General features: G+C 46.9%; 1 protein-coding gene across 2 annotated transcripts in view; it reads left to right on the forward strand.

Annotated features, from left to right (window-relative positions):
• LOC115095766 (protein FRA10AC1) overlaps window positions 1–15,606 on the forward strand; it is a 154,659-nt gene that overhangs the window by 23,903 nt on the left and 115,150 nt on the right. For both annotated transcript variants that reach the window (XM_029609893.1, XM_029609892.1), the window contains exons 3-4: window positions 8,914–9,009; window positions 9,087–9,132. In XM_029609893.1, coding sequence (XP_029465753.1) covers window positions 8,914–9,009; window positions 9,087–9,132 — 142 coding nt within the window. The remainder of the gene's footprint in view (window positions 1–8,913; window positions 9,010–9,086; window positions 9,133–15,606) is intronic.

A 15,606-nucleotide genomic window follows, 5' to 3' on the forward strand; every position in this document is an offset into this window, starting at 1 on the left:
ATCCTGGGAGCGATCCGGCTTCGACGGCTGACGATGATTCGCTCCTGGCAGCGCACCTGGAATGTGACGATCCAAGGGTGCTCCGGATCTTCCGTAAGGAGGAGCTGTCGGACCTCACTCCACACGTTCTCCAGGAATTGGATCTCGATCCGCCCGTCGAACCGCCGGGGCCCCCAGCCCCCTCCGTAGCCTCCGCTAGCTCAAAAGGGGACCCGGTCCTGGCGGGCTTACGTCCTCTGGCGCGAACGTTCCCGATTCATGAGTCGTTCCTCCATCTTTTGGTGTGGGAGTGGGACACGCCGGAGGCATCTCTCAGAGTGGGCAGAGCGATGGTCAAGCTCTACCCTCTCCCCGGCGACTTCTTGGACCTGCTTAAAGTACCCAAGGTCGACTCGGCAGTCTCTGCCGTCACTAAGAGGACCACGATTCCCGTGACAGGGGGAACAGCCCTCCGGGATGTACAGGACAGAAAGCTGGAAGTCTACCTCAAAAAGATTTTCGAGGTCTCGGCGCTGGGGGTCCGTGCTGCTATTTGTGGCTCTCTTACCCAGCGAGCCGGTCTTCGGTGGGTGCAGCAGCTCCTGACTTCACAGCAACTACCACCGGAGGAAGCGGCGCAAGCGGACCGGCTGGAGGCCGTCATTGCCTACGGGGCTGATGCCCTCCACGATTTACTGCGAGTCCTGGCAAGGACCATGGTTTCGGCTGTCTCCGCCAGGCGCCTGCTGTGGCTTCGAAATTGGGCGGCGGACACTTCGTCCAAATCCAGCCTAGGGTCTCTACCTTTCAAGGGTAGGTTCCTCTTCGGTGAGGACCTTGACCAGATCATCAAATCCCTAGGGGAAAATTCCGTACACAGGTTGCCCGAGGACCGCCAGCGGTCGTATCGTCCGTCTACTTCCTTCTTCAGGAATCGGTCCCGCTCTCAACGGCGATTTCGGGGTTCCAGGTCTCAGGGTCCGAGAAACCCCTCGAACAGGTCTCAGTCATGGACCCGGTCCTTTCGGGGCCGCAGACCACCCAGGGACTCTTCGGCGCCGGGCTCCTCCGGCAAGTCTACCCAATGATGTCAGGCCGGCTCACTCCTCCCTCCCGAGGATCGGAGGACGACTAGCCTGGTTTTACGAGGAGTGGGCCAACATCACCACGGACCAATGGGTCCTAGATATTCTAAGGCACGGCTACGCTTTGGATTTGCGGTATCTCCCCAAAGAAAGATTCGTCTTCTCACCCTGCGGGTCAAGTCACAAGCGTCTGGGAGTACAAAGCACACTGCACCGTCTCCTAGCCCTGGGGGCCATCTCACCCGTCCCCTCCGGAGAAGTGGGCTCGGGTCATTATTCCATTTACTTCGTGGTGCCCAAGAAGGATGGATCCTTTCGTCCCATCTTAGACCTCAAGGAAGTCAACAAGGTCCTCCGGATACCCCAGTTCCGCATGGAAACTCTTCGGTCAGTCATCGCGGCAGTTCATCAGGGGGAGTTCCTGGCCTCCCTGGATCTGACGGAGGCCTACTTACACATTCCGATACACCCGGACCATCACCGGCTCCTCCGCTTCAAGATACTGGAGCAACACTTCCAGTTCCAGGCCCTCCCCTTCGGGTTGGCAACGGCGCCCAGGACGTTCACCAAGATATAATGGTGGTTGTGGCGGCTGCGCTCCGAAGAGAGGGGATTTTAGTACATCCATACCTGGACGACTGGCTCATCCGAGCGAAGACCTTCTCTCAAGGGCAGCAAGCAGTCGACAGGGTAGTCGGATTTCTTCAGTCTCTCGGCTGGGTAGTCAACTTCGGCAAGAGCAGTCTCCTCCCGTCGCGGCAGTTGGACTTCCTAGGCGCGCGCTTCGACACTGCTCAAGGCAAGGTCTTCTTGCGGCCGGACAAGGCCCAGACGCTCAGGGAGCAAATTTGCAACTTTGCCTCTCTCCCAGTCCCAACAGCGAGGGATTATCTGCAGATCCTGGGATCGATGGCTTTCGCCATCAACCTAGTGCCGTGGGCCTTTGCACATCTGAGGCCTCTACAGATGGCGCTACTCTCGCGGTGGAAACCGGTCTCGCAGGACTATCAGGCGATACTACCTCTTCCGCCGGTGGCCAGACTCAGCCTTCGTTGGTGGCTGGACCCCAGGAACTTGGCACAGGGGTGCCCCCTGGAGTCGCCGGAGTGGATTGTGGTCACTACCGATGCCAGTTTGACCGGCTGGGGGGCCGTGTGTCTCCGAAGCTCGGCCCAGGGGCAGTGGACACAGGAACAGACGGCCTGGTCGATCAACCGCCTGGAGACCAGGGCAGTCCGGTTGGCGCTCATCCAATTCCTGCCCCTCATCCGACAGCGGGCGGTCCGCGTTCTCTCGGACAATGCGACCACGGTAGCCTACATCAACCGTCAGGGAGGCACCAAGAGCCCGGGTGTGGCCGTCGAAGCGGCCCGTCTCATGGCCTGGGCGGAGCAGTTCCTTGACCGCCTAGCGGCCTCCCACATCGCAGGCGTGGACAATATTCAGGTGGACTACCTGAGTCGGCAGACGCTGGACCCAGGGGAATGGGCTCTCTCCGACGAGGCAATGTCGCTCATCACTCGGCGCTGGGGAACACCTGCCATGGACCTCATGGCAACGTCTTGCAATACAAAGGCCCCGCGGTTCTACAGTCGGAGAAGAGACCACGGGGCGGAAGGAGTGGACGCCCTGGTGCTACCCTGGCCTCCTCGTCTTCGGCTGTACGTCTTCCCTCCGTGGCCTCTGGTGGGCAAGGTGGTGCGGAAGATAGAAGATCATCCAGGGCAGATCATCCTGGTGGCGCCAGAGTGGCCGCGGCGTCCGTGGTTTGCGGATCTACTCAACTTGGTAGTGGACGGACCTCTGCGATTGTCACACCTTCCGCGGCTGCTCCATCAGGGTCCGGTATTTTCGGACCAGGCGGAACACTTTTGTCTCGTGGCTTGGCTTTTGAAAGGCAGAGTCTCCTGCGCAAAGGATACGCAGTAACTGTGGTAGACACTCTGCTCAAGGCACGTAAGACCTCCACTTCAGTCGCCTATGTACGGGTCTGGAAGGTGTTTGAGATCTGGTGTGCCGGGCACGGAGCATCCGCGACCGCACCTTCGCTCCGTCAGGTCCTGGCCTTTCTCCAGGAGGGCTTGGAGAAGGGTCTCTCCTACAACTCCCTGCGTGTGCAAGTCTCGGCTCTAGCCTCCCTGGCTCGTACCACGGGACATCCAGATCCTTCGTCTCATCCGGACGTCTCGCGCTTCCTCAAGGGAGTCAAGCACCTGTGGCCGCCGGTGCGGCATCCCTATCCCTCCTGGAATCTCAACCTGGTTCTCCGCCTCCTTGGACAGGCTCCCTACGAACCACTGCGGCAGGCCTCCCTCAAAGATGTCACACTTAAGACGGTGTTCCTGGTCGCCATAGCCTCGGCGAGACGCATCTCCGAGCTTCAGGCGCTCTCGTGCCGGGAACCGTTTCTACGCTTCACGGATTCGGGAGTTTCTATTCGTACGGTGCCTTCATTCCTACCTAAAGTGGTGTCCTCCTTCCACTTGAACCAGTGGGTGGAGTTGCTGGCCTTCCCGTCGGATGCGCCTCAGGCCCTCCGGCGTCTCGACGTGAAGCGCTCTCTGCTGCACTACTTGGAAGTGACCAATGAGTTCCGGGCTTCCGACCATCTCTTTGTGCTTTGGTCCGGTAATAAGAAAGGACTGCAAGCGTCTAAGACGACTATCGCACGTTGGCTCAAGGAAGCGGTTTCCTCGGCCTACATCGGCGCCGGGAAGGCACCCCCGGAGGGAGTCCGGGCTCATTCGTTGCGTGCCCTGGCCACGTCCCGGGCAGAGTCTCAACATGTTCCCATTCAGGAAATCTGTCGCGCGGCGACATGGAAGTCGCTGCACACCTTCTCGAAGCATTACCGGTTGCAACTACCGGTAGGTGATTCGGGTTCCTTTGGAGACAGGGTTCTTCGAGCAGGGTCTTCAGGGACCCACCCGGTTTAGGGAAGCTTTGGTACATCCCACGGTCTGGACTGATCCTAGTACGTACAGGGAAAAGAAAATTATTCCTTACCTGCTAATTTTCGTTCCTGTAGTACTTAGGATCAGTCCAGACGCCCGCCCGGGTTTGCTAAGTGCTGGTCAGACCCCTGCTCGTGTACGTTCTATCCTCTGTCTCTCATACTCCTACATCCTGATGTTGTGTTGTTGCTTAGTTCTTTCACAGTTCGCATTGCAAGTTGCATTGGTTATTTGTTTTATGTGGTTACAATTTGATTGGTGCTTGATCCATCCTACTTTCCTGCCCGGTATTTCTGGCTCTGGGCTTTGATATTCTCGATACTGAGGATCCCTAGGGGGTGCACAGGCTTATGTCAGCACCCTTGGAAGTTTGCTCTGACTCCATCTGCTGGACGGGGGACATAACCCACGGTCTGGACTGATCCTAAGTACTACAGGAACGAAAATTAGCAGGTAAGGAATAATTTTCTTACACGCTACAAATTTAGTTCTTCACCAAGGGCATCAAATGTTTCCCCTGTTGCTAATACGAAATGTATTGCATAAACAGGGCTAACAATTATTCTAACAGACATATATTTAAACCAACCAAAAAATAATAACCAAGGGTAATAGATCCTATAAAGAGACCATCTTATAATGGGGTATATCAGTTCACTAAAGGACAGTTTTGCCCAAAAAGTCTGAACCATCCAGCGTAATTACTTTCCCCTATTTTTCATAATCATAGGTCTCAAAAAATTCCCACAGCATCAAAAAAGAATTTTTTATATATGTATAAATTCAAAATGTTTCTTATTTTCTTGTTGTATTACTCTTATATCTTAATCAATACTTTAAAGAAGCAATCACTTACCTTTGCAAAAACGCCAACAAATTACATTCACTTTTCTTCTTTCTTTTCAAAGTAGAGATGATAGCAGGAACTGCAGATGTTTTCAGCTGAACAAAACACCAGACACGCTACACATTTTAGTTCTTCACCAAGGGCATCAAATGTTTCTTCAAAAAATAAAACAGAACATCTGATATATATGTCCGTTAAAGTTCTAATTCTCTACAAACATATAGTTGACTAAAATACCAGCATCGCAAGTTCCTCTTCCTTTCTGCTTGTAAACAACATGGCGTCTACAGTATCAAAGAACGCTCTTTAATGTTTTATTACAAAAAAGGACTAATCCAAACATGATACTTCAGGAAAAAAACAGTCAAAAATCTTCTCCCTTTTTGACTAATCCAAAGGATTCAATCAAATCAGAGTATACCAGTCATTGGCCTCATTCATTCCCAATGGAGCAATCGTATTTGATTTAAAAATCCAGTGTTGTTCTTTGAAATTCAGAATAGAAAAGATATATATACCCCCTCTTCTGGTACTTGCTACAGGGTCAATAAACTTCCAATATAAATCCTTAAAAAGATGGTTAAATTGAAGGCAATGTTTTACAATCGATGCTTCTTTTTTAAGTCTGAGGCGGCTACAATGTTCTCTTATACGCATCTTTTAGGAACGTGAAGCCTGCCAGTATATAATGATGGGCAACTATACTTAATCAAATATATGACAGATGTGTTGCAGTCAGTAAATCAAGTACATTTAAAAGTCTCCTTCGATCGTGGGTCTTCCCAGGTTTCACCCACCAAAAGTATTCATGCAGATGTTACAATTATTACAAATGCAATTGCTCCATTGGGAATGAATGAGGCCAATGACTGGTATTCTCTGGTTTGATTGCATCCTTTGGATTGGTCAAAAAGGGTGAAGGTTTTTGATTGGCTTTTTCCTGAAGTATCATGTCTGGATTAGTCCTTTTTTGTAATAAAACATTAAAGAGCGTTCTTTGATACTGTAGACGCCATGTTGTTTACAAGCAGAAAGGAAGAGGAACTTGCGATGCTGGTATTTTAGTCAACTATATGTTTGTACAGAATTAGAACTTTAACGGACATTTATATCAGATGTTCTGTTTTATTTTTTGAAGAAATATTTGATGCCCCTGATGAAGAACCGAAATGCTTAGCGCGTCAGGTACTTTGTTCAGCTGAAAACATCTGCAGTTTCTGCTATTGTCCCTACTTTGAAAACAAAGAAGAAAAGTGGATGTAATTCATCGGTGATTTTGCAAAGATAAGTGATTGCTTCTTTATGGACTTGATTAATATATGAGTAATACAACAGGAAAATAAGAACATTTTTGGAATTATATGTACATAAAACATTTTTTTTGGTGCTGTGGGAATTCTTTGAGACCTGTGATTATGAAAAATAGGGGAAAGTAATTACGCTGGATGGTTCAGACTTTTTGGGTGAAACTGTCCTTTAGCAAACTGATATACCCCATTATAAGATGATCTCTTTGTAGGCTCTATTACCCTTGGTTATTATTTTCTGCTTGTATTGTTGTCACCTGGGTAATTTTTCTTGGTTCTTTTTTTTGGTTGATTATATTTAAACCGAACATCGCATGACTTGAGTTTCTTAGGCCTTGGTCTGTATGTCATTGCCATGTCTAACCTGCGAAAGAGAAACTTTGTTGTGGTCAAAATTTGTAACCTTTCTTTCTTTTTACATTTTAAAAAAGGGTTTCAGTAATTTGAACAATAATGCTGGCGACTCTAATTTGGAAAAGCATTCTGAAGCCAGCTAAAGAGCCTGTGCTTTAGATTCCCCAGGCCTGTAGGGGTGTTTCTTTTGGCGCCTGACCAGTAAGATCAGAAGAAGCCATCTGATGCTGCAGGCTGGTTGGATCTGTGATGTTGGCACACAAAATCTTTTTCCAAATTACTTTACAACTTCATTTTTTGGTTTATAGTAAAATAATGCTTCATGTTTTGGGCACTGTGGAAAGCATGTTTTTAAAATGATTTTTGAAAATAGATGGAATAATTTCAGTATTTAATGAATGTGGTACTGTAGTGTATTCAGGCCTGCTGCGGCCGCAGGAGTAATTCAGGAATACAGTAAGACTGGACCAATTTAGTTATGGTGCAGGTATTTATTTACACTGCTTCAAAGATACAAGAATAAAAATAGTAGCTCACTTTGCATCAGGCACAACTAACAGGTAAATGTCCACTGTCTGAGTGTATTGTGAGGTCCTACCAGCTCCCTGGGGCCTCCTAAAGTTCTCTAGGCCTGAGCTGTTATAGCAGGGTGAAGGAACCTCTCTTCACCCAGAGTCCCTTGTGGCCTTCTGCCTTAAGAAGACCTGGGTTAAAAACCTGAAACGGGCTCCTTAAGGTAGAATGAGGGAGTTGTCGGTACACTCTGTCACAGGGACCAGGTACTTAAAAAGTTACGTTTTTATTAATTTATCCAATGTTTCGGCCCTTAACAGAGCCTTTTTCAAGTTTGCAATTCACCAGCTTTACCATTGAATTGTAATCTTTATCATTAAAGTTAGTGTACTTTGAACCGCTACGGTAAGTTCATGTTTTGTTTCAGAATGTGAACATAATGAAATCTAGAAAGAGCCTTTCAGCCTAGCTGATTTAAGTTGACTCTGCTGAAATGTTTCCGTGCGCTAACACAGTGAGTGCCTATTTACCAAATGCAGCATTTGGATCAAACTGGGGATCTGTTTGCTTCTTGCCGTGGGGCTTTCCCTTCTTTCTCAGGTTGCTAGACAACTGATCTGCAATGCACCGAAGTGAAGAATGACTGGGTGCACAGAACCTGATGGGAGCCCTGGAATTACAGAAAGCAGTCCCTTTTTATTAGAACGCTGCCTTCTTTATTGTAATCTGCCAAGTACATTGGATAGTGTAGGCTAAAATTAGTTTAAATAAATAAATAAACGTTAGAGTGTGTTAGGATGAGAAGAAAGATCTCAACGTGGTCAACTTTTATGCATGATTTAAGTAAAAATGAAATGGGGAGAGAAAATAATCATTTTAGTTTGGCGCTCAGAAACGAGTTGCATGTTGGACTGATGGCTTTTAAAACTAGCTGTAGTGTTTTCACACACTTCATTTGACTGCTTGCCCTCTTTTGAAGGGAGCAGGAGAAACCATACCTTGCAGTAATTCTTTCTCCAAGCAGACAGACAAATTAATGAAAAAGCAAAACAATCTTTTACTTAATTAAAATCCACATCTTGGAGACTGTACATTTAATGTGGGGCTTCTGTTTTGGTCTAGAAAAGTCCTATTGTGTTTGATGCTAATATAATTTTTGAATTCCTCTCTTTGTGTTGTTAAATGTAAAAAGAGCCAGGAAGGCTGTTAACTTAACTACCTGTACTGGCAGCCTCAGAAAGGCTTTTTTTAATATAATTATCATAGCACTGGCTTCATTGTTAGGAGGAGCTAAGCTGGCTATAGTCAGCCGGTCTGCAATCGCTGTACTGCTAGTTAAAATGTTTTTTTCTTCCTTGTTGTGGTTTGTGTTTATTTTGTACTCAGTGTTGTAATGCAGGTGCCTTGGTCTGATAATGTTCTGTGACAGTGCCCTGGGATCTTTTGTAGGTAGATGAACTCTATAGAAACCTGTTGTTAAAATCGAGGCGTTTGAATTAAGGGGACTAGACAGCTCCATGAACTCTGGAACATTTTTGTCTTGTTTATTGAAAACATTTTTAAGCCCTAGCCCAAAGTTTTCCAAATGGTAGAGTATTCTAGGAAATGCAAGCCTACAGATTCCAGAAGATGGAAGGTAAACAAACAAACCAAAAAAAAAAAATCTACCAGTCAAACAGGGCTAGCTGAAAGGTCTCTGTATTCACAAAATCACACATTTTATTCCATTAGTAGTTTAGTCATTTAGATCAAACATGTGGCTCCTTACTAACAAACAAAAGGATGACAGTGTGCTTTGTGGATGAATGTGCACACGCTGTTGCTGTGAGGAAGCTTGAGGAAGTAATCACATGCTGTTTTCTTTGCTCTTGCAGGAAAAAACGTGATGATGGATTGCTTAAAAAGCCCTTCCAGAAGGAAAAGTATGAAAAAGTGGCCCATAATCAAGTTGCAGCTGCTGAATGGGATCGGTATGGTAAATTTCAGATATTTGTTTCATTCATGGAGAACCTTTGCATGGAAACTAATTTAATATTTCTGTTAACAGGGAAGAAGCAAGGAATAGGAGGTTTCATTTAATAGCTATGGATGCTGTATCCTTTCTGCAGGTTTGCATAACATTTCGGTATAGTGATCCCAGCTTCAAAATGTTATTTCACCTACAAATGTTTTTTTTTTCCTTCCTTTTTCCTTCCTGTCACTTTGTTCCTTAATGACTGCATAATGGAAGCCCATAGGAATAAGGTATTTCCCATTATAGGACTTGGGTGGATTTGTGAAGCTGGTAAGCAAAGTACTAGAATCATTTCAAGTATTGGCTTTGTGAGAAAATGCAAATTGATCATTCAGCTGTATTACAGTGTACGAAATAAAACTGGTCAATCGGCAAGCTTTTTAATTTCCATATTTTTCGCTCCATAAGACGCATATTTTCCCCCCAAAAGTGGGGGGGGAAATGTCTGTGCATGTTATGGAGCGAATAAAAAAAAAATGTAATTAACTACAACCCCCCACCCTCCTGACCCCCACAGGACTTGCCAAAAGTCCCTGGTGGTCCAGCGGTGGTCCTGGGAGCGATCTCCCCCTCTCGGGCATTCGGCTGCCAGTAATCAAAATGGCCCCGGTAGCTCTTTGCCCTTACCAAGTGACAGGGGCTACCAATGCCATTGGTTGGCCCCTGTCATATGGTAGGAGCAATAGATGGTTCATGCCATTTTTTTAAGATGGCGCTGGCCGTCCATTGCTCCTACCATGTGTCAGGGGCTGACCAATGGCACCGGTAGCCCATGTCACATAGTAAGGGCAAAGGGCCATCGGCGCCATTTTGATTACTGGCAGCCGAATGCTCGAGAGGGGGAGATCGCTTCCAAGACCCCCGCTGGACCACCAGGGACCTTTGGCAAGTCTTGGGGGGGTCAGGAGGGTGGGGGGTTGTAGTTAATTAAATTTGAAGGGTGGGGGGGGGTTTGTTTGTTTTTTTTCACAAAATTGCATGATAAAAGTTTTCCGATCCGGGAAGTGGACCGAAATGGCCCTCCCCAGACCCGAAAACGAAACGGGGATGAAAAACAATTGTATGTACAAAGACGCACAGACGCCCGGGAACGGAGCCTGTTTAGCACACCATTTTTTTTTTTTTTTAATTTTCCCCCTCTGAACCCTAGGTGCGTCTTATGGAGTGAAAAATACGGTAACGTAAGAGCCTTATTCACTCTGATAATAAACCAGCTAAATTTAGCACCCATTCAAAGGAGATTATATCTGACAATCTGAAATCGGATGGCTTTTATGAAGCATAGTAAAAGCCGGAAAAAAAATCAAGTGTATCAGATCAGGGAGTGAGAATCCTCCATGACACTATTTTTCACTTGGGGGACTTCCATTAGCATGTAGAATCACCCTTTCAATATAAGCACCAAGCAGTTCTTTAAAGCCCCTCCTATATGGATTTTGAAATTGGGTAAACTTTTGCTCATACTCTTTGGTCTTTGAGAAAATAGATTTTGTATCTATGGCTATGTTTTAGGAATGAAGAAAACTTTCCTTTTCTGTAGCAGCTGTCCTCTTCCTGAAATGCTCCTCAAAGGTCTATCAGTGGGTGTTGTCATAGCTAAAAACCATAACATTGCTATTTTACAATGTTCAAACAGGCCAATGCAATATCGGCACTCATGATTGAGCGCCCTCTCCCTTAATGTACGCCGATCCATCTCTCCGAGGTGCCCAACGCTAAATGCAAATGGGCTGCCACAGTAAAAAGGAGGCACTAGGGGAAATTGTGCGCCCCATCGCCTCCTCTGCAGCGGATGCCCAGGAGAGGTAGCTGTCAGCCACTTAGCAAAACAGACGCTCAATTAGAGTGTCCGTTTTCCTAACTTGACCCCAGTACATTTTTTTATTTTTTTTGGGGGGTGGGGACATTTCTCATTTTTTAGTTCCTCCAACTTACTATTGCCATGATATTAAGTCTGAGGATATACAGAAAAGTAGTATTTTCTGCTTTTCTGTACACTTTTTGGGCTCCTCAAGGCTTAACGCCAGCTCCAGTGCCTCTTGTGCACATTTTTTTTTTTTTTTTTTTACATGGGGGGGGAATCGATAATAGCGTCATCAACATGCATTTGCATGTGATGAGTGCTATTAAATACGCACGTGAATGGACGCGCATTTTGGACACGCTAACTCCTGTTTTGCATCGGGGGATATAGACACACGTCCAAAACGTGCATCGAATCGTGGGTTAAACCATGTGGTGCAGCCAGCGCACGGTATAGCATTGGCCTGAAAGTGACTTTCTAGAGTACATTAGCTGTCTGAGAACTGTCCTCCTCGACCAGGCTAAAAGTATGTGCGGGCAGGTCTAGCATGTGTACTTTTTAAAATAAGTTTGTACACTAACGGGTGGATTTTAAAAGCCCTGCTCGCGTAAATCCACCCAGATTTACGCGAGCAGGGCCTTGCGCGCCGGCGCGCCTATTTTCCATAGGCCGCTGGTGCACGCAGAGCCCCGGGACACGCGTAGGTCCCGGGGTTTTTCAAAGGGGGCATGTTGGTGGTGGGGCCGGGGCGGGACCGGGGGCGTGGTCCAGGCCTCCGGACCAGCCCCCGGGTCGGAAGACGGCACGCCAGCAGTCCGCTTCTCGCAGGCGTAAATCTAGGCACAAAGGTAAGGGGGGGGTTTAGATAGGGCCGGGGGGTGGGTTAGGGAGGGGAAGGTGAGGGGAGGGCGAAAGAGAGTTCCCTTCGAGGCCGCTCCGATTTCGGAGCGGCCTCGGAGGGAACGGAGGCAGGCTGTGCGGCTCGGCGCGCGCAAGGCTGCCCAAAATCGGCAGCCTTGCGCGCGCCGATCCAGGATTTTAGAGGATACGCGCGGCTATGCGCGTATCTTATAAAATCCAGCGTACTTTTGTTTGCGCCTGCTGCGCACTTGTGGCGTGGCACACTTTTAGTGTGGCACTTTTAGCCACACTAAGAAGAGCTGTTCCCAGAAGGGAACAGGAGGAAGGGTAGGTAGGCGAGGAGGAAATTGCGCTCATACACAACAATCGCTATTTTACCCCTTCCCTCCCTCCAATCACCTCTGCAGAAGTAGCTGATGCAAGATATGCAGGCCTTTTGAGTGTGCATACTTTACCTTAACTTTCAAAGGGAAACGTATCTGGGCAGTCTTCCTTTTGAAAATCCCCTACAAAGCATGTGCACTAAAAGCTCCTACACATTTTGCAATTTCCTGGACTACTCAAAATTGTCCCTTAAAGTTTAAATACTGTAGCAGTAAATAATAAAGATCTTGCATTCCAGATTCACTGCTGAAACATTCTTCAGAAAATTAAATAGCATATTCTGGTATTTGTTACTGCAGCAAAGTCAGGAATCTGGACCTTACTGGTTGCATGAAACGGGCAGCCTTACAGTCTGGCCTTCAGTTATATACCAGAAAGGTGAAGAAGGAAAGTTCCAACAAACAACATCCTATTTTGTTAAAATAAAATATAGAAAAACAACAGACACTTTCTTCTAGAACTAACAGATTTTTAGCACATGACACATACAAGTCATTTGGAAGTCTGAGTGTTACCACATTTAAAGCCCTATACTTTCTTTTCATTACACACTGTCACAGGAATTCCTCAGAAAGGTTCAACAATTTCAGCAGTTCCTAGATGTTGCTGGAAAAGTGTTCTGCTTTGTATTTTTTAGTATTTAAAGTTCCATGAGAGTCTAATATTTACAACAGATGTTTGTTTTGCTTAGCAATAGTGAATTACAGGAAGCTATATCATCATTTTTTTTTTTTTTTAATTTGAAGTTTTTATTGCCGTAATACACAGAATAAACATGTACAACCTTTGGTACATCAGAACAGTCATCAATAACTGAAGGCAACAGCATAGGAAAACAGCATAACGAAGTAACCACAGCAACCTTTGTATAAGTATCCCTTTCCCCCCCACCCCCCATCATGCCAGATAAAGTCCAAGTATTCGTGGACAGACGTGAACAGGAATACATCACTCCATTCAAGAGCATCACAAGAGCAGTGCATTGGGTAGGGAAATAAGTATGTAAAGGATAAATAATAACTTTGCAGTATATCGCATTAAACCACCATAAAAGTTAAGGATCTCCATGAGATGTAGGGGTCCCAGATTTGGCTAAATTTAGAAAGGCGGTGATGCTTCAGTGCCGTAAGACGATAGAGAAGGCATACATTGTCCAGTCGCCTGAGCAGCTCGTCTGACGTGGGCGGTTGAGGCCTCTTCCAGCGATAAGCAATCTCCATTTTAGTCGCTGTGCAGATCTGTTGCACAAGAGTTTGAGCATGCAGAGGCAGAGATTCACATGAGGCAAAGAGCAGCGCCTGCTCCATTGTGAGTTGGCAGGTGGACTGGAGCAAGTCTGACAGTAGCCGGGAGACGTAGGACCAAAGGGGACTAATAAAAACACAGTCCCACCACATGTGAAGAAATGTCCCATCTTGGTGGCAGTTCCGCCAACAGTGTCGGTCCACCTGCGGGTAGCAATGGTGCAGCCTAATCGGCGTCAAATGCCAGCGGTATAGAATCTTGTAATTGGCTTCTACAATTCGGGTGGATACATTTCCGCGAGACAACTTAGCGAAGATAGACGTCCATTCCTCCTCCGAGAGAGACCGCCGTAAATCAGCTTCCCAAGCCTTCATATGAGTATGTCTGGTAAACGGACGTAGTAGTAGTTGTTGGTAGATTTTGGAAATAAGACCTCCAACGGCTTTAGGCGAAACACAGTATCCCTCAAATAGAGAGCGTGAAGGAGCCAGCAGCCCCCTGGACTGGACATGCAATACAAAATGGCGGAGTTGCATGTAAGGAAGAAATTCCGTGGCCGGTAGTTGAAACTGCTCCTGGAGGTTAGCGAAGGACGCCAAGTGACCCTGCTGGATAACATGATACAGGCAATAAAGACCTCCAGCTTTCCAAAGTTCGTAGGCCTTTGTAGGAAGTCCAGCCGGGAAATGAGTGTTATGGAATAAGTAAGTAAGGGAAAAATAGTCATAGTGGCCCACCAGCCGGAATCTCCATTGCTTCCACACGTTGTACGTGTGTCTGGTGCAGGGTGTAAGCTGAAGAATAGGTCGCCACGTGGAGATAGGTTGCCAAAGGAGTGAAGCCAAAGGGACTGGCGCAATCCAAGCCTGCTCCAGAGCGACCCATGGTTTAACTGTAATAGTACAATGCCAGTCAATGATGGGACGGAGCTGAGCAGCTACATAATACCATGTCAGATCAGGAAGGCCTAATCCACCTGCCAATTTAGGTAGATAAAGGATAGACTGAGCCACTCTAGGAGGACGATGACGCCACAAGAAGCGCAGCAGCTTCCGTTGCCATTGAAGTAACGTGGCTCGGCTAAGGGAGATTGGTAGTGTCTGAAAAAGGTATAAGAACCGCGGCAACAAGTTCATCTTGATGGTAGCAAGTCGTCCAAGCCATGTGAGCGGGAGGGATCTCCATTTCTCCAAGTCAACGTCCATTTTCGTGAGAAGAGGAGCATAGTTAAGCTGATACAAATCACATACATTATTACTCAAATACACCCCAAGGTACTTAAGTTTGGTGGACGCCCATCGAAATGCATGAGCATTTTGCAGTTGGCCAACTATATCAGGAGGGCATGTAATATTCAGAATCTCGGACTTTTCCCAATTAATCTTAAATCCCGAAAGGGCACTAAAGCGGGCAAGCTCCAACTCGAGCTCAGGGAGGGAACCCACAGGATTGCTAACAGTAAAGATAATGTCGTCAGCAAAAAGCGACAGCTTGGGCTCACAGGTATGTATGGGAAATCCCTGCACTTTTGCATTGTGACGAATAGAGATGGCTAAGGGTTCAAGAAAAATGGCAAAAAGCAAGGGTGACAAGGGGCAACCTTGTCTAGTCCCCCTCTGTACCGGGAAAGGAGTAGTGTATCTACCATTGATTTTTATACACGCAAGAGGATTATGATAGAGGGCTTGGATCCAATTATGAAAAGAAGAACCAAACCCCATCTCCTGTAAAGTTTGAAATAGGAAAGGCCAATGGACCATGTCAAAGGCCTTCTCCGCATCTATGGCCAGGAGAAGGTGGTGTATATCCCGTCTCTGCATGGCCCCCCATATAATATTAATAATTTTGCGAACATTGTCGCTAGCCATACGGCCGGGGATAAAGCCAGCCTGGTCTGGATGAATAATATGTGTAATAAATGTATTAATCCTATCGGCCAAAATCTTCGCCAGGATTTTTAGATCTAAATTAATTAACGAAATCGGGCGATAGGAGGCGCATAGAGAGGGGTCCCTGCCTGGCTTAGCAATAATAGTAATTCCCGCAGTGTTGGAGGCTGAATGCAGCTTACCCCCACTGCGGAGATAGTTAAAGTGACCTTGTAGGTGAGGGGCCAGAACCTGCCTGAAGGATTTGTAAAAGGTGGCTGTGAGACCATCGGGTCCCGGGGCTTTACCCACCTTGAGAGTTTTAATGACCTCAAGGATCTCAGGGGTCGTAATTTCCGCATTTAGTCTATCATGCATGTCCTTATGTAAT

The sequence above is a fragment of the Rhinatrema bivittatum genome, chromosome 7 (assembly GCF_901001135.1).
Source record: "Rhinatrema bivittatum chromosome 7, aRhiBiv1.1, whole genome shotgun sequence".
Taxonomy (NCBI): Eukaryota; Metazoa; Chordata; class Amphibia; order Gymnophiona; family Rhinatrematidae; genus Rhinatrema; species Rhinatrema bivittatum.